At 36.5% G+C, this 19,834-nt stretch overlaps 2 protein-coding genes across 2 annotated transcripts; both read right to left on the reverse strand.

The window, feature by feature from the left end:
* Positions 1-889: 889 nt before the first annotated feature.
* Positions 890-2,786, reverse strand: LOC103706861 (photosystem I reaction center subunit VI, chloroplastic-like). The gene is made up of 3 exons (XM_008791116.6): positions 2,560-2,786; positions 2,326-2,458; positions 890-1,254 (listed from the first exon to the last, which is right to left on the reverse strand). The coding sequence occupies exons 1-3, from the start codon at positions 2,685-2,687 to the stop codon at positions 1,075-1,077; spliced, it is 441 nt and encodes a 146-aa protein (XP_008789338.3). The 5' UTR covers positions 2,688-2,786; the 3' UTR covers positions 890-1,074.
* A 4,260-nt stretch (positions 2,787-7,046) lies between these two features.
* LOC103706860 (aspartate aminotransferase, cytoplasmic) lies at positions 7,047-16,668 on the reverse strand. Its single transcript, XM_008791115.6, has 12 exons — positions 15,515-16,668; positions 15,205-15,276; positions 15,040-15,101; positions 13,950-14,033; positions 11,803-11,902; positions 11,589-11,709; positions 11,150-11,313; positions 10,645-10,782; positions 9,060-9,181; positions 8,366-8,460; positions 7,785-7,905; positions 7,047-7,366 (listed from the first exon to the last, which is right to left on the reverse strand). Exons 1-12 carry the CDS (start codon positions 15,740-15,742, stop codon positions 7,282-7,284), a joined length of 1,392 nt encoding a protein of 463 aa, XP_008789337.4. The 5' UTR covers positions 15,743-16,668; the 3' UTR covers positions 7,047-7,281.
* Positions 16,669-19,834: the final 3,166 nt, after the last annotated feature.

The raw sequence follows: 19,834 nt of genomic DNA on the forward strand, positions 1-19,834 counted from the left end.
GACAAACCTTGAGTAAACTAAGATCATTGGAAGAGTGTGGAAACCAGCGAGCAGTCAGATATGGACTGCATTACATACTGAAAAAAATCAGAAAGAGAAAATAAAGGAGTACGAGTTGCTTCAATCTTCTTTTCCTCTGTTTTTTGGTGCATATCTTTTCCTTTGTCTATAAAGCAATAAAATTGCATAATAGATTTTTACACTTTTCTTTACTGACTCTCTGAAATGAATTTTTAAAGAGCTATTGAAGAAAACTGTCTGAGGCTTGCTGAATACAGGAAAAAGGGAAAGAACAGGAGAAAGACAATTGACTTTTATAAATAGAAGAGACGCCTATAAGAGGTCTAAATGATTTAAGTCACCTTTGTTGAGCCTTACCTTATTGCTAGGAAATTACTTGCTATTGAGATTGACATATTTGGGCACTGCTTTTTCCTGTTACTACTTATCATCACTTGCTGATCATAACTCCACAAATTGTACTGATTGCATGAATCTTGTTTGAGAAATATGAAGTATAAAGTTATACTTATTATTAGCTACTCAAAGAGGGAGTGCATGAAAACTCATTTTAAATTTAATAAGAGCATTAAAGGTGTGTAAGTTAGCTATGTCTGGAGGATCCACTTTTTGGTCTATTTAATAATGTTTAATATGAAGAGAACTACGACGACCTGCCCTCAAACGTACATTGAGATTCAAGTATGGTGCTAAAAGTTGTTAACCTACCTCCAAGAGATACATTCCTCAATGATTCTCCTGTCTGTTATACATTAATTATTCCACATGTTACAATTAACTGCTGCAGCCACTTATACTATTTTCATGTCATCATTCGAGAGTACCTTAAGATCAATCAAATGATCATGCTACATAGAACTAGAAATAATTGGTGAAGCTGATTGATCTGATTAAAATACTCAAGACTTAGCACAACAGAACTATCTGAGATCGAGTTTATCGCTACAAGCAGCATGGAAGGGCAAACGGGCTTTACTTACAAAGTTGATCAAACAGACACATACCGACGATGTATGTAAGGAGATACGGAGACACTTTCATGGTCGATACCAATCATATCTTGCCACGTGGCCCTTTGGTGGGTGGCAGTTGAGGGCCCTTCTTGATCGGTAGTATGTCACCGGAAACTGTCGAGCTTAGGTAGGCAAGCAAGGAGCCACCACTTAATATCAAGAACTTCAGCAACAAACCCCTCTTGGTGAATGGGGCTGCAAATGTCTCAAAGAACTTGCTCTGCATGCCCATGTACATATTGTTGGTGTCAATTATTGCAACAAAGCAATGTATTCAGACATACACAAGCATATGAAAATGCTAGTTGCATACATCTCCATGCATGTCTCTGAACTTATAATTTACCCTACATCTGATCAAGAATCGAAAGACTAATGTGCTTATTTGTACAAGCATAGTGGTATAAAGCATGAATTTTATGCGGGCGATATCTAATCATGTAGCACCACAAACAGTCCTCATGTATGAATTATTTATGCATTGCCATTTCTGTCTCTCTTCCTCTAGAATCCTTAAAAGTCTAGGAAGAGTTTATAAAGTTAAAATTGGGTTGCATGGGATTATATTTCAAAGTCAGTGCACCTCTTATTTGCTGACTTGCCTTGTGAGTTTTATGCAATGACCCACTTTGCATCGGCCAAAAGATTCTTTATCTTTGGATCATAAAGTCATCCTAACTTTAGAATTAAATATAATGGTGTAGGTGCATCATGATATTACATTTTTGCAAATAACTAATGTGTTTCATTGGTTAAAAGAATTCGAGTGCTTATGTTGAAGAAGTGTGAGACATTTTGGTCTCTAGGCAATGCATCAATTATTAAGTTCTTGTCAAATCTTATCAGCTCATGTGGAAACTTATAGAAGACATACTTCTCATCTACAATAATTAATCCTTTGTTAAATCTTTAAATATTTCTGATCTTATCATTTTTATCTGCCACCTGTGTTTCAAAGGTTTTATATTCTTCTGTAGATAAATCTTCAAAATGCCCAAGTCCAAACTCTCCAACAGTTGGATCCTTCCGACACATTGTAGCACTAAACAACTTTAGCCAGTTAATCCAAAAAAAAGAAAAAGCAACTAAGATATGAGATACATTACAGAATGAACATTGTGTCCAGCGATCGTGGAACTGGAAATTTACACGTAAATGGGTGTTATACCATCTTAACCAAGGTTCGATGGTACTTGGATTCAGTTTTTGTTTAATACATTGAAAAAAAGAGAGAGCGAAATCAAAGAACCGCTTCACAATTCTAAGCAGGAGAAGTTGAAGATTACGTTACCTGAAGAGGATTGTAAGGCGAGGGGGCATCGGAGCCATACAAATCCCACTGGCCCGTGGTGTTTCCGAGGTCCTCCAGATCGAAGTACACGCTCTTCTCACCGTACTTCGCCACCACGGCGCCGCTGCCGGACCTATCGAGAGCAAATTAATTCCGTTGACTTCAGAGCCGTCGACTGATTGTTATATTATATACGATCAACGAACGTTCCAAAAAAAAAAAAAAAGGCTGTACCGAAGTTTAGAACGCGACGGAGTCCGGCGAGGAGGCCTGACGGCGAGCTTGGTCCCGTTCAAGGAGCTCCCGGGGAGGCCCTTAACGGCGACCGGCTGTACAGCTGCGACGGCGATTAAGGAGGCCATCCTTCCTGCAGTTATCGCTGGTGACGGATTGCTTTGCCTCCTTCGCGCCTTGCGAGAATCTCTATCTTATTCTGCGTGTAGGATTTTAACTGTGGGAGAAGTTTCCATAAAAAAACAAAGAATGTGGGAGGAGGATTCTTCGGGTGGTAGAGATGAGAGGAGAGAGCGACACGTGGCCTATTTGGGATAGGGTTATCCTGATCTTCGAGGCTGCTGGCTGCCATGCATCCGGGAAGAGGACAGTACTTATTATGACCGGATCTTAAATATTTATGCAGAATAAAAAGGTTTAAATAATATTTGCTAGCCATATTTTTCTTTTTTATGAGTTTTAAAATATAAATTGTAACAACCTGCACCTCATCCAAAAAGACTAGCCGAAAAATATTATTTAAATTTTTTAATTTCGTATAAGTACGAAAAATTTATCCAGCGTATAACTGATGTGGGACTAAACGTACGCTCGCATGGGTCCTCACATATTTCTTCCGTTCAAATCCTGATATTCTTATCAGGTTAAGAGTTCAAATCTATTCAAATATAATTACAAACACTACAATTGATCCGTGGTCAGCCTTAATGGATGTGTGCTACAGTGTCCCATAATCCACATAGACTTTGTAACAACTCAGTATCTCACTCAAAAAGACTAGTTGGAAGGTATTATTTGCATTTCTTGATCTCGTATAAATACGAAAGACCAGCGAGTAACCAACTAAATGTACGTCCGTACGGATCCTCATAATACCAATACAAAGATAAATATTTTGATGGAAGTTAATGAATAAATTTATGTTACCAGTGACCTCTAAATGGAGGTGGATCATACTATCTTTTAAATCCACTGGCCAGCGACACCCGCCATTCATTCGGCTTATTCACCACCCTGCCTTAATTGCACGCCATCCCGCCGCTGAGGGAATTACGACATAAATAAGCTTAGTTGGCCATTTGGGTGGAACTTATAAAAAGGAATACAGCTTTCAGTCAGTACCTCTAATGCTATATATATATATATTAAGACCTATCCCAGTAACCTGTCATATATTTCTCACAATTCATGTTGATGTCCGGTCGGGGTCGGATAAATGTCAGCGCAAAAAGTAGTGAAGGAAAAAGGCATGTGTTGGAAATCCAAGTTGGCCAATGAGCAGGAAACGGTTATCAAGCTTGATGTTGATATTTTTCACTCTAGAGGCACATTCCGTTCCCAACTAAAATCAGAAATGGAAAAAATTGAAATGGAAAACGGAAGAGCTATATCCTCCGACATATTTGGCTTGTGACCGAAATCAAAATTAGAATCAAAATAGAATTTAAATATTAAAAAAAATTAAAAATTAGATTTTGAAGCATTTCCGTTCCTATTTGAAATCAGAATGGATTTGGAATTCTCTCCAAAGAAACAGTTGAAATGAAAGTCACTCGTTTCTATTTTCATTTTAAAATCCAACTCTTCTCAACCAAATCTGTCTTAGATGTTGATGTTATTCAATTGAGATTGTAGGCCAATCTTTTGAATAAAGTAGGGCTACAAATAGGTTTGGTTGACTCATAATCTGATCTGATGTTATTTCTATTTTCTTTTTGTCCTTTGCTCGGCTCGACACTTACTACCTTTAGGTACTTGTTTTTCTCCTTTTTCTTTTCTTTTTTTTTTAGCACTTCCATCCTTATCAGAGAGTAGAGTAGGAAAAAAAAGAAGGAAAAAAAAAAGTTAACAAAGGGGGCCTTCTTAAGGTTTGCCCCAAGCCAACACACAAAATCAAACTAAAATACTTCATCAGGTAACATTTATAATTGTCAAGATTCGTTTGTCTTACACGTTCGCCAGCAACCAGCATGGTCGCTATCAGCTCCTTATAGAGATTTTAGGGAATGATATATACTGCTCTATCACCAGCCTTCGCACTAGAGATGGAGACTTATGATGTACTGGTACTAACTAGTAATAATTCTAATCTCCATCTTGTATCTTTCTAGGTACTTAATAAATTATCTATGTGGCATGGTTAACTGAGTCAAAAAAAAAAATTAAATGAAATCAAGTACATTTCTTTTATGTGGGCTGAATTATAGATATTGCAGGCGTAGACGTAGAAGTAGACAAACCAAAAAAAAAAAAATCAAGCCAGGTGAAGCACTTGATACCGTTGCATTTTTCAAACAGAGAGGAAGAACTCACCCCAACTAGTTTGGAATTAAGTTTAGTTGAGCTAAGTTGAGCAATAATTTAAAATTTAAAAATTATCAAGTAAAAATATGATTTTTATTTTCTCTACTAATTTGTGCCAATCAATTATTTTCCTTTTGCTTATGCTCGTATCCATTTGTCTTGTTGCTAGCTGATTTGTTTTCCAACCGATTGTTAAACAGTAAGTTCAAACAATGCTAATTGTGCTTCGTGCATTAACTTTTTTTTGGCTTTAGGTTAAGTGAAATACAGTGGGCAGCTTTTATTTCTTCAACGGAAGGTACACAATGGCTTATCTTAACCCTTCATGAGCATAACATGTTATTGATCTGTTTATGGGCAGGGTGCAAAATGCCCTATTATTTATGCAGTCTCCATGGTTGGCATGTATTCAATTTTTGGTATATGTTTTTAAGTCCTAAATCCAAGCGTTTTAATAAGATAGCATGAATAATGCAAGCGTTACATGTGCACTATGACTGCAAGTTAAAATGGCCAGTACAATGGTTTTGATGCACCTCATTTATGTTATGGTTCATATAACAGCCAACGGCTTGCCAAGGAAATTGCTCTAATAGTGGTGCTATAACTTTATTAAGAAACTAAACCACCATGGTTCCGTTTTATCTTCAGTCTGTAATTTATTTTTTAAGCTACCATATATTAATTACTTATTGGGCTGGATTGCAGCAATGAGAGTGCCACAAGAGCACTAGGCTTTTGCTCAGGTAGCTGCCATTCCAAAAGCTGGTCAATAAAAATGTTTAAAAGCCACAAAATGAGGCTTTAGAAGTAATAATAATAGGTTTTCTATGTATGTATGTATGTATATATGTATATATATATATATATATATATATATATATATATATATATATATATATATATATATAGGTCATGAAAAATTTCACGACACCATCTATCATTGTATTAGTGATGGAGAAGCATCCCTGGTTAAGAAGGCCGAACAAGTAGTAGTTAAGTTGTTGCGCATGGAAATTTTGAATAACTTTATGCAATTTTAATTTTAATTGGTTATGATATTTCTCGAGCTAAGCTATTAGATTGTGCACACAAAATTTTTGTATCATAGTTATTTGAGAGGCTCTCATGCAAAATATCAGAATCTTAATTCTATTTTATGTGAATTTATTTTTGGCACAAAATACTGTATGTCTATACAGTATACGTGTCTGTTCACTTTCCCCCTCCTACCAATGCCGGGTTCATATGTTTGATATTCCTCTTTACCACAGAATATGATATACCTTGATGAATTCAGATTTGATTCATGCTTCTGATCTAATTCTTGTTTGTTCGTATATTTTGATGCTATCACGAAACTCTTGTAATGTGCGACGAGCCTTATCAACGATTTCCCCTTCTTTATGGTTGTTCCTTATTTTGGAAAAGAAGTTAGGATTGTGTTATTTATATATTTATGATTATAACCAAAGATGATTCTTATTAAGCTGCTAGCAACAGATCCCAAGTGCAGAGCCAACCCAACCCGATCCCAGCCTAGAACTGAGTATTTGAGGTTGGGTCTGTATCAGGTCATTCAAACAACCAGCTACGTCTTTCCATGGACCCAGCCTAACCCACTCAGCTAGCAGGTTGGACTCGATCCACAATCTAGACCCAAACATGAAGCCCGGTCAAGCTCGGCTTGATTAAACCTAATCCGTTTGCAAAAGGAAGCATCTCAAGACAACGATGAAAATCCAGCAATAAAGCTGAAATTGAATTCAAATACTTACATATCCATATCCATATTTATTTTATTTGACAAATAAAAATATGGATATTAGTCAAACACAAAAATTCATATCCATACCTAGATGCAGATATAAATAGAATACCAAAAGCATGAATATAAAATACGAATATAAATCGAATAATTAAATTTTACAGCCACAAAATTAAGAATATTATTAAGTAAATAATAAATCAAATAAATAATATATTAATATAGACATTTATTTTTTAACAAAAATTATAAATACTATATAAAATTAAATAAAATTACAAACAAAATTAGACATTCGGATACATAGTTGCCTATCAATTCCATATCTATTTTTTTACGGATATATATACGAATATGGATATTAGTCAGATATCCAAATTTCTATCTATATCCAGATAGATTCGGATGCAAAAAATGAATCCAAACAGATATTATCTCGATCCACTTTCACTCCTATCCAGCAAACACCCGTCTCCGTAGGCATAAATGCATATGTAGATTCCCCAATTCAAAACTTGCTCAAATAAACATTTAGTTTCTGGTGCAATATTGCAGTTGAATTTATTACAAGACTAGAAACATAACGCAGGTAAAAGGTGTGGACGATGGGGAAACCTCAGATTTCTCATGAATCCAGAGTCCACTGATGATCAACTCATGCGGGTAACTGCTGCATGTATGGCATCCGCAAGATGGGGAACAGTTTTAGAGCTCAAACCTGCCATGCTGATCCTCCTGCACCAAACAAATGTTTCCCTCATTTAAATTTGTGGACAAAAATAAAGGCAACGTGCATCAGGAGTGCATACGGCAACGAGGCATATCTATGTATATTAGCAAGGGCTGAGGCCTCTGTAGGTTGTGCATATCCACGTTCAAAAAGGGAAACAATAAAAGCCAAAAGTATTTTCCATTTGATAGGAAAAGAAATTAGAGATTCTGGAACAGCATCATGAAGATGCTGGAACCAATGCAAATCCCAGATATGATGATACGGAAAAAAAGAAAAAAAAATGGAGTGCGAGATGTGGGAATGGCAGTTTCACAGCACCAGTATCATCATAGGATATCACAGCACCGAGCAGATAGCCAGATAATGTCTCAAACAACAATCAATTTAATGAAGGGACAAGAGAAATCTAAGAGAGATTACCCATCAGAAGTCATGTAAATGTGATATTCTTGCGTCATGAAGGCCACCTGCTCCCTATTAAGCCCTGTGAAAGTAAACATTCCAATCTGCTTGATAATGTGACTCCAGTCACCAGGAGTTCCTGCATGCCATAGAAGCCTGTCAATCTCTCACACAGGCACACAGCAGGAGCATAATACATCCCTCGTGTAGCTGAGACCATCAGACTTGTACTTATTTCTAATTTAACTTAATCACAAACTACCAAAATTTCAGTCGTCATCAAGTAGGTGAATCGCTGAAACTTGATGGGGAAGTCGAATACTCTAATTCTCCTTCTTCTTAGTTTGGACTAAAAGATAAACCAAAAAAAGGAAAAAAAATCCATATAGTTGATGCATACAATGAAACCACATGCAGAGAAACACCAACACATTTCTACCCAAAATTAGAAGACTTGATATCAGGTGCACTGGTACATGATGGCTGTTTAGGTTAAAACATAATCTAAAACAAAAAATAAGATGAAAGAGCTCCTTCACCATATGTTCTCAACAAGCAGAGAAAAGAAAGTAAAAGAAAAAAATTAAATATTCGTATACCTCTGGCACGCAAAGCATCAAAAAGCAGTTGCCTCATGCTGATTATTCGATCAGCCATAGCTTTCAACTCAATAGTCCATTCATGGAACAGTGCTCTGGAAAACAGATTTAGATAATGCACTAATCAGCGACTAAACATGTTTAATTTGAAGAAAGAAAGGAGGCAGCTTCCCTGAATTTGCTAGTGTCCCTTGATAAAACGATAAAGAAACAAGTCACCATAAACAAAACTAAGGGTTTTATCATGATGTATCTCTAGATGATCCAGAAACTATGCGTTTGTTTCCAAAAACTGTAGGATATGACAAAAATGAGAACTAAAAGATGTAAATTTCCTTTTTGTCCAAGAAAAGTTACTTCTGATAGATATGTATTGAAAATACTCAGAAACTTAAAAATTTAAGTCCAAGAAGCAGAGGAAATTTGAAAAGTCTACAAACCTTGCTAGTTATAAGTATCTTCATATGCAACAAAGAATCATGATTGCATGACAGAGTCAGAAAAGTTAGAATTCATAGGCTAAGATCATACCCTGATGCTGCCAATATTATTTCATTTTAAACATGGACAGGAACTTCTCAATACATTAGTTATGAGAAAAACTAGGCCTACAACTTCACATTCTTTCAACTTAATTATAAACTGGCTGATTCTGAGTGAACTGGGAGATTATGACTGAACCATGATCTAATACCTGTCCTTAAGAATAGTAGCCACAATAGAGGCACCATGAATAGGAGGGTTTGAATACATGGGCCTGATCACAAGCTTCAGCTGACTCTCAACCCTAACTGCCACGTCTGCAGAACTGCAAACCTGAAAATAGCATTGTGGTTATCCCAGTGAAATAGCAGAATGATGCTTTGGAGATTAGACTAACAAGACTAAAGGGCTTGTCAAACCATAAATTCAATATATTGCACTGATACAACAAATATTAACAGCTAGGCATGACAAAAGGAAATTCCTACAGTAAGAATTCATCAAAAAAAAAAAGGGGCCCCCTCCACAACCCAGATAGCATCATACAAAGTTTTCTTTAGATTTTTTTTCTTCTTTTTTTTTTTGGAAAAAAAAAACGCAATTCTGCAACAGAAGCAATCTATGATTCCCTAGGCGACTGAGGTTTGTTGAATAGTTTGTTATGATTGTGGTAATATGTTGATGGATTGTCACATCTCACTTTGTAGCATATTTGATATTACACTAGAAAGATAGTAGCATATTACACTAATCTGTTGTCAAAAGTGTATGTAGATAGCATTTAATTCTTAGATGGACCACTTCTTATATAATTTTTAAGCATCTGCTCAAGATTTACAATAAAGTTTTGAACTAGAAAAGGCTTTCTAAGTCTTGATCTGTCTTGTCTGAGCTGCAAAGAAATAATCAGAAAAAAGATCGAATAGAATGACTCAAAGGTTCTGGTACCGGTTCGTAATGGTGTCCAACTTGTACAAAGTTGGTATAGTCTAGTTCTTGTTACCCACACTCAGTACAAGAAGTGTACTGAGTATCAGATCCCTAACAGTAAGAGTCGGCACACCAGATATGGTGGGGTACTGAAACACATGGAATGACTAATGCTATGACAAATCGGCTTGGTAGGGTACTGGCTGAATAAGAACAATATTCAAAGCTTGATTCCAGTTAGCATCGTATTTAAACAAGGAGGACCAAAGCTAACAAGAAATATTAAAGAGACTAAAGGTGATTAACCAAGACCAGAAATTGCATATAATCACTTCGTTATGACAATACAGATTAAAATGCAGTCAGTCCATGTTTATGGGATTAATATTGTTAGAGAGAAATATAAAGATAAGTGAAAAAGCTGAAGTTGGTACGATAAATAGACATTACTGCAAGATAAACGCAAAATATAGTGCTAATCATCATGAACATTAATCAACAACGAGACATACTCAAGTAGCTGCTTAGTCTAATGAAATTGACTCTTCTGGTAGAAATTGCCAAGCACAAATAACCAGAGCAAATGTATTATATATAGACCAAGTATGACCTCAGAGGAAACAAAACTCTATTTGATGCCCTCTATGAAGCATCATATACATTATTCATGGTTAACTAGAAGCGCACATAAAGTTTAAAGAAGGCAGATTGTAACATGTGAAATGGTCGAGTATTTTCCTTCTCTTTTGTAAGCCAAACAAAAAACATTTGATTTTTCTAAAAATTATGGTGCCAAAAAGACAACCTACTCAACTGGTGATCATCAGATATTTACTATGGATTTTAAAAAACTTTAAGTCTCTTACAATGCTTAGTGCACCAACACGTTCCCCATACAGCCCCATGTTCTTTGCATAGCTTTGAGCTGTAAGGCATTCACCACCATCAGCAACAAAGATGCGAACAGACTGTGCATCTGCATCCAGGCTTCCACTTGCAAATCCCTGCAAAGAAAGTAGACTCCCTTCAGAACACAGAGAAAAAAATCATTTGTTCATGACTCCTTTTCCAAGATTGTAAAGCTCTTAAAGTAACAAAAACTTACAAGAACAACGACAACAGTAATAACAATAACATAACAATAACAATAATAATCAGATCATGACTTGTTAAGTTGCCTAACAATGGCATCCTGATGATAAATTACAAGGGACATCAGGAGAAATATGATCATATGTGGAACCCAGTGTGACATAGTTGACATGGTAAGGGAAGCACTGCCAAGAAAAGCTGCAAAGGCTTTTTACCTGCTTGAGCTGCAGGATCTATTGGGTGATAAAGCGGTGTTTATAACTTCAATATTATCATTACCTGATAAGCACTATCAAAGAAAGGTAGTAGTCCCTTTGATCTCATCAGCTGCCTGATCTGCTCCCACTGATCAAGAGTAGGATCTACTCCAGTAGGGTTATGTGCACATGCATGAAGAAGCACTATTGCTCCTGAAGGAGCAGAACTTAGGTCCTCCAACAAACCTGTTTCAACAGTTTGCCCCCAAGAAACAAATCAACCGGTTAGCATCAAAAACTTTTACATTGGTAAAACAATCCAAGATTAAAAAACATAAACCTTATAAAAAAACAAGAAACCAGTCATATGTTGAGTACACTAGCACAGTAGACAGGCAAAAAAAAAAAAACTGTTCTTGTGGCTATGTTTAAGTTGATATGTATTGAACTTTGAAATATTAAAAATTAAAATATAACCTTATGTATTTTCCCAGGCAGAACCAGAAGAGGGCAGCTTATACCTTGAAAGTTCAGCCCACGTGTTGCTGGGTCATAGTAGCGATAAGTCTTAACAGATAGCCCAGCTAGTGTAAAAACTTTTGGATGGTTTCCCCATGTGGGCTGTGGAATGTAAATAGTGCGCTGGAAAATAACATTATATAAGTCAAAAAAATACTGGCGCAAACTATAGCGGCATGCAAGGAACTGTTACATTAAGAGGAGAGCAATCTGTACCTCAGAATAATGCCTTGCCAGAAACTCAGATCCAACCCTCAGTGAACCAGTACCTGATAAGCATTGCACAGTAGCCACCCTATTTTCTTGAATAGCAGGACTGCGCCAAAGGGAAAAAAAATGTGTTGATTAATGACCATATCTTGATTAAAAGGGCTGTAAGTTATACAGGAAGGGTCAAATTATTGTACTAGGATAAAAGATTAGTCATTGTCAAAGAAATGGACACTTCTAAATTTTTGGGGGAAAAGAGCAAATAAATTGCAGTCCAGAAAAGGGCAATATTTTTTTTGAACTATGTTGCTTAACTACATGCCATGGACAATTAAAAAAATTGTGCACAGTAATTTCAAGAAGAACAATTTATTTCGGCTAAAAGACATTAAAAAAGCGGGGAGGCATTTCCATCACAAGTTGATAACATTCAAACTGTGCATACAAGTATTCGCTGAGCTTCAGCTATATCATGTATCACTCTTTCAGATGGAATCATGGAAGTTGATGACTTTCACAAATGAAATCTTGCTTAAGTGAAAAGAAAAAAAAATCAATCCTACTTTTACATATAAGGGCCCCTAAAGCAAAAGGATTAATTCCTTGAGTAAATTGAACATCAGAGATGTCATCTTTTGCAAGTATCACAATCCAACTCACATACATTAAGATTGCTCTAGCATGTACTCACCCTCAAACTTATTAGTTGTGGAACATGTCATTCCCTAAAACTGTCATGCCGTATTTGCCAATTGGGTACTTTTTTTATTTCAGAGCGGTTCATGTTCATGATGTATGAAAACTTGTTATTATGCAGTTTATTGTAATAAAATTCTACGTAGTATTAACAAGTTATTCTAAATAATTTCATTTTGCTAATCAGTTGTCTCTAATGTCCCAACTAGTTATTGTTTTTAAAAGATTTTTGCTACTATATATATTAAATAAGTGATTTTCAGATTTCCTATAGTGTTGACCTATGAGTGAAATGGTTTTAGCATAGACACATCACTGATAATGTCCAGACACAGGGCTTTTATCTTGAAACTAAAAGTAAATTAGCATCCAAAAATTGATCACAAATAGATATGAAAAGCCTTGTTCTTTATGTTGCAATTTTGATTACTGAATCTAGCAAATGAGCTCAGTTATATCCTCGAGAGCAGAACAAGTATTATTATGTCTATTCTTCACATCCTTTACAACGACACCCTGTTTTCCCTAATGCCAAGGACTCTTCAAACTAGTTGAGGTACCATGAGGTACTTGTATCAAAATACCTACAGATATCTTCTTGTAAAGCCTTTGGTTTTTTATAAATGAATTAATCATACTGTATTTCGAAACTCTTCAATAAATTTGAATTAAAAGATGCATGTATCATAGTTATTATCTATCGATTGCCCTGAGTTATAGTTCACATGGGCATCTAATAAGCTATGCTTCATTTAATAAGTTAAGCCATTTTTTTTAGCTTGGTCGACAATTGATGTTAGAAGGATTTGCACATGATGTCTCTTCATTACTTCTACAACATGACTTTGTATGTAAACTATCGTGGTCAAAATATTTGTCGGTCGTCACCACATAAACCTCTCTCTCTCTCTTTCTCTCTCTCCCCCCCTCCTCCTCCCCCGCTTCTCTTTTTTTCCCTTTTGGGAAGGGGAGGGATGGAGGAGAGCCCCCAAAATCTGATACCAGTGTCCTAGCGAATAATCCATAATACTCTGAGCAGCATTTTAAAAGAGTGGCATTTAAAAAAAATTGTCTACAACTCGGCAGCATCTAGTTTGATGCAGTCATATACTGGGGCAAATTCTGCAAAAGGATCCCCCATTATGTGTCCTGTTTAGACAGTTTGATTTTGATTCTTTGCAAATCAAATCAAAAGGCAACCTGAAATTATGTAAATTTCAGTTCTATTTGCAGGAAACTGGCACATAGTTCTTCTGTCGAACAAGCAACCTTCAGATAACCTATTTAAGATGAAAAGGCAATTTTCTTTAAACAATCAGTGTGTCCAATATGAGCTCTTGACCACTTTTAATCATTTGTCGAGGAAAAATAAAATTGTTACCAAATGTGCAAATATCATCACGTCACATGCAATACTGGTACAGTGGCAAAGCCTTATATTATATGTCATCACGTACCTGTCAGATCCAAAGATTAGTTTAGCACTGAGTTTATTGAAATCTGCCAATCCAGTGATAGGAAGGTACTCTTTAACTCGAGACCTGAAGACCATCCAGTACAAGGCAATGAATAAGTAACTCTTTAAATTAGAAAAGAAAATTGACAGAAGCAGATATGCTTGCAAACTGTCATTAAGATCTATTTTCCTTCAGGAAAAAATGCTGAATACAGTAGCAGATATGCTTATTTAGCATGTCAGAGCTGAGAAAGATACTTATCACATTTTCTTAATGATTGTTCCCAAGTCTAAAGAAGCAGGCGAGCAAGGCCAAAATAGAAAATTCCCAGATTAATTTCATCACACATGCTGGTGGGAGTTGGTAAGACCCTTATGGGCAGCATTGGATGACAATAAGGACAATTATCCATAACAAAATATAAAAAATAATCGCAGTGTGAAATGTGTTGAGATGAATAAATGGCCAAAGTGGGATCCGCAATTTCGAGAGAAATAGATTGATACTATAAAAGGGTAAAACTAGCAGAAAACCAACCAAATTCATGAACAGAGAAACAACAACAACATTTTTTTAAAACAAAAAGAACATCATAATTAAAAAAAAAAAATTAAAAAAAAAACATTGCCAGGAAACCTATGAAAGTGTCGAGGCGAAAGAAAACATTTTGCTTGGAGGTGAATACAAGAGGCAAGCAGGAAAAGACATTTCACTATCTGTTCTGAATAACTCAAAAGAGGAGGGAAAAAACCAAAAAGGAGACCAAATTCCATTTTTTCAAGAATAACCCTGATTTTTTTAGGAGATTTTGGCAGAAAGGAAAATTTCAATTTCCACTAATCATGGAAAAAGGCTTTTTAAAGGTTTAAATTTTTGCAAAGTTTAAGGAAACGTAATTCGTAAGTTGTTTCCCTTACAACCAAACAAACGAGTCGCCAGAAAACCTCCGTGTCGTGAACTAAATAACCTCGGATGTTACTTATTTTCACATGAAAACACCCCACGGGTTATCAGGTACTGCTTCACCCCTACTCAAAAAGAACAATTAATAAACGTGTCCTAAAGATAAGAAGATGAGAAAAGATCATACGGATCATTGACTAGCATCTGCTCTGCTCGTCTCACCACATTCAGAACAAGCGGCTTCCCTTCCTGCCACAAAAGGACAAATTAGATAAAAAGCAAGAAGGAAAAAAAAAGGATTTATTAGACGACCAACAAAAATCATCTCATCTAAAGATCCCCAAGAATTTACCTCAGTCCGGTAAGCTCCAACACCCAAATTAACCTTCACCGGACTCGGATCCTTGTTATACGCAACCGTCACCTGTTCATCCCAAAACAAAAGATAAGATCCGAATGGTTATCAGAATGGAGCCAAGAAACTCTCCCAAACCCGTTGAAACCCCTCAAAGGCATCAACTTTTGGGTCAGATAAGCCAAGAACCAACAGAAAAGACGCCAAGAACCAAACACCAATCAAAAAGAAAGAATCAAAATCCTATAAACAACGACCAATCCGATCCTCCCAATCAGCGATCCACAGCAACGAAACGGATGATTACCCCGAGGATGGGATCCTCCGGCGCCTTGACGACGTGGGCGAAGACGGATCCGCCGTAGAACCCAGCGGTCGGGGAGGGAGCGATCGCGCCATTAGGGTTTTCGGATGCCATGAGAGAAGCACGAGAAGCAGCGGACGAAGGAGACTGGCCGCTCAGATGCCTCCCGAGGGTACTTAACCTCCGCTCCGCGGACCGGCACCCCTCGTCGTGCACGTTAGCTTCCTCCATCACTTCTATTCTATCGTGCGCCCTCTTTCGGCGAAGGAAAGCCCCGCCCTCGGACGCCCCCGGTTTTTTTTTTTTAAAGGGAACGGGGCCGGGTGGGTGATGGCGTCACAGGATACGGTTAGTCCACGGCGTGACGTCTGGGGCTCCGAGGGTGGGACCGACGGAAGAGGCGTTTCGGTGGCGAGAGCGACACGTGGCGGATGGAGGATTCTCGAAGCGCGGTCGCCGCCGTAAGCACGGAGGGTGCGCGAGGGGGATAAGGGAGAACGGCGGGCGCATTTTGGGAGGTATTTAAATAGTAGGGCTAGCGTGCGCGTGCGGGGTTGCGTGTAAAGCACGTGGGATGCGGCGATGTCCGATGTGGGATTTACGTGATTCTGCGGCTCGACCGTGGTTTCCAACTCTGCGAAGCACCGCTAATTATGATTTCTTATTACTAATTAATCTCTTCCTTGCATAGTTAGCAGAGTTATCTATTACTTTATTGTTTTATTATCCTTTTGTTGCTCGGGTATATCACCAAAATGTTTTTAATTACATCGTTGTCTCGTGATGTTGTGATGACATTTGACAGGAGTGGGGAGAAATTGAGGGACTAGATGCATGCTCGTGACTTTGCGTGGCTTATACGTGTCTCTGAACGGCACAATTCTTAGGCAGCTGAAGTGGGGCAGAGGCTCGAGCTCGCTACTAAGATGATAGCGTGGTGATTAGAAGACGATAATTTTATTCAAATTATTCGAGTTTGAAATATGCGAACGTCGATTAAATTAGGAGGCTGGATACTCCATACCCGAACGGCTCATTGGCGGATATGCTTTCCTTCCATCTGTACCGAAATGGCGCTGGGATGACGTACCCACATGTGAGATAGTGAGCCAAGTGGAGTGAGCCCACGGGTCAAAGAAAGCACGCAAAAATTTGCGGCCTGTATTGAACATTTTCTGGTGGAAGGAAGCTCAGTAGTGAGACTGCTACATGGATGGGCTCCTATTATTTACCAAAAAAAAAAAAAAAGCTCCAGCCCAAAAAAAAATGTCCAACACAGATAAATTCACTTTAGACTAGCTTACTGAAGTAAAGATCTCAAAAATAAAATAATTTTTTAGGCCTCCAAATATATTGGGCCGCTCTATCTTAAACTCCAAGACATTAATGGCTTATTGAGGTGCTAAAATTCCGGCCGGATGGGAGCAGAGAGCATCTTGCTCATCACCTCTTTTTCCTGTGAAAAAACGGTATGCCATCTCATTCCATCCTTACGAAGAAATCAAGATGGCGATAGGATGGGACTCCGATGGCCATCAGGAAAGATAAATGAATAAAGAAAAGAGAAAAAAAAAAAGAAAGAATGAATAAAAAAAACAAAGAAAAAAAAACAAATAAAGAGAAAAATAGAAGGAAAGAAATGGAGAGGGACGGAGAGAGAGAGACAGAATAACCATCTGCTAAAATAGCAAGGCATCCCATTTTCTATAGAAAAACTAGAACACTTCCGCTTCACAAGGTTTAAAGCCTTGGCACTTGGCAGCTACAAGTATAATGGAAATGATGTTGTAGAGGTTGTTATTAGCATCGAGGGCGGAAAAAAGGTAGGAGTACATAAGCTCAGACCTCCAATGCTTGCAGCTATTGCATTATCTAAGAGTAGCAATAGATTGGATCAAGTCATATTAAGGTGTAGATTTTAGAAAAAAAGTGTTACTTTGTGTAGAACAATATGCTAGTCACTCGATGTAGATCAAATGCACCTACTTAAAATCCAAAACAAACACTAATTAAATTAAGTGACAGTAGTGGAAGAAAAAAATTAAGAAAAAAAATAATTCGAAAGTAAATAAAAGACGAAACAATGAGTTTATCTCCTCTCACAAAGTCTCACAAAAACCCTCCATTACCTCTCTTCATGTAATTCTCTCCTTTTTTTTAGAAAAATAACATATTCTCTCTCACTATAAGAAAAAAATGTCACCATCTCCCAGTAAAAGATGGAAATATTACTATATCCCACTATAAAACATATTCTAGTATTTTGAGCTTGAGATTCAACCTAATTAACATAAATGATTACTTGGCATTTAATCTTAGTACTCTCTCTCATTGCAAAGTCTATACCGATTATAATAATATTACCGATATTGTGAAATACCACAATAACTATTGCTATTATTACCAATAACAATGTGCAATAACTTGTTAATAATTAAATAATGCAGCTATTTTATTGGCTCAAGTAATAATATATTCATCAGCTCATCCTCTCTGATGCATGTATTAAAATTGACAACGTCTTATAACACTTCCCTTCAATATTGACTTCATGATCACAGTGCCAAAATTTCATCGGGCATCCGGCTTATTCGAACAAACATCAAATTGCTAGTTGTAATTTCTATTCACCAGAGCATCAGCCATTATCTACAAATAAATAAAATCAAAAATAAAACTTTAACTACATTCGCATACCTCCATTGAGTAGCTGCATGTATCTATACACAATTGGCTCATACACATGGAATTAATTCCTCATGCATGTAATCTTCTAACTGTTCAAACTTGAGTAGCTTCTAAATTAATTGGCACACCAAAAGTTTTATCGAATACTAAAGAGAAATATAAATAATCCATACCGAGCATATCTTCTTGCTGCTTAATTTCTAAAATCACTTCAAAATTAATTAGCTCTACACTCCCATAGCCTACTAAATCTTTAAAAGAAATATTCATATCTTAAATAGCTTCAACATAAAACTCTTCTATATGCATTAATTTCTCAGTACGAATCTCAATTATAGCATTCTTTGACTCTTTCTAAGCAATTTCAAAATCAACCGACTCTTCAATGACAATCTCTTATAAACTTGATACAACATCCATCTAACTAAACATCTCTTGCTTTAGATTATCTTCTAGACTTGATTAATTCTTTAGCTGATCAATCTTATCCTATTCCAAGTTTTCAGAACTATCAGAACTATATCCAGTCTTTAGCTAATAAATCTTCTTCTACTTTGAATTTTCATCTTTAAACTAATTCTACTCTTCACTTGGACTTTTAAAGAAAAGCTGGAACTAAAATTCACTCTTCAAGTAACTTTTGTTTGTGATATCTCACCTTGCTAGATCTTGATATTAGTAAAGTTAACTATCACGATCCGAATATGGAATCATAATAGAGTTCACATATTTGCCTATATATACAACGAATTATTGGAAGCTCAATAACTATGCCGAACAATTACTTTCAAAACCACCAATAATCAAGTTGCTGCTCGAAAAATTGCACTTCAATAAATTTAATCAAAGCCACACACCATTTGAACACACTCTAACTTTGCCTTGATATTATATAAAACAACATGCTACTTGATGTGGATAAAATACAGGATCTAAAACAAACAACAATTAATCAAGCAACAATAGTGAGAGAAAAAAAAATGAGAGAGAAAAAATAAATTTAGTTAAAAAAAAAAGGCCAAGACAATGAGTTCAGCTATAGGCTCCTCTTATAAAAATGTCTCACAAAAACTCTACCCCTTTTACATAACTCTCACCTCCCTGTGAAAAATAATGATGCACACTATCTTTCACCACAAGATAAAAAAATCACCATCTTCTACCAAAAGACAAAAACATTACTATCTCCCATTAAAAATAAACTCTAATATATTGAGATTGGGGCTCAACCTAACTAACATAAAACTGTACTAATAGATAAAAATTCTACCAAGACTAAAAGACTTGCCAATGAATCTTAATGATTTAATAATTAAGTTGATCAGATCTTCATAACTTGTTTAAGACAAAAAAGACCATCAGGCCAAGCGTATTATAGTATGTGAACAGGATTTCACACAAGTAACTAGTCTAACAAATAGTAAATAGATCAACTTGAATTGGCCTGATTATTCAACGGGTCTAAAGTAATTAGATGGGTCAGAACTATAAAGCCATTTAATAAAATGTTCCATCAAGTGGACTTGTTTACACTTTACTTGTTTATGTCAAATCCAAAAATTACTTTCTGGTCAAATCCAGAACCATTGTGGATTCCACAGGATTGAACTAGAATCATATTTTCTTTTCAAAGCT

The sequence above is a fragment of the Phoenix dactylifera genome, chromosome 1, assembly GCF_051530095.1.
Source record: "Phoenix dactylifera cultivar Ajwa chromosome 1, Ajwa_hap1_PhDact_Kaust_v1.1, whole genome shotgun sequence".
NCBI lineage: Eukaryota > Viridiplantae > Streptophyta > Magnoliopsida > Arecales > Arecaceae > Phoenix > Phoenix dactylifera.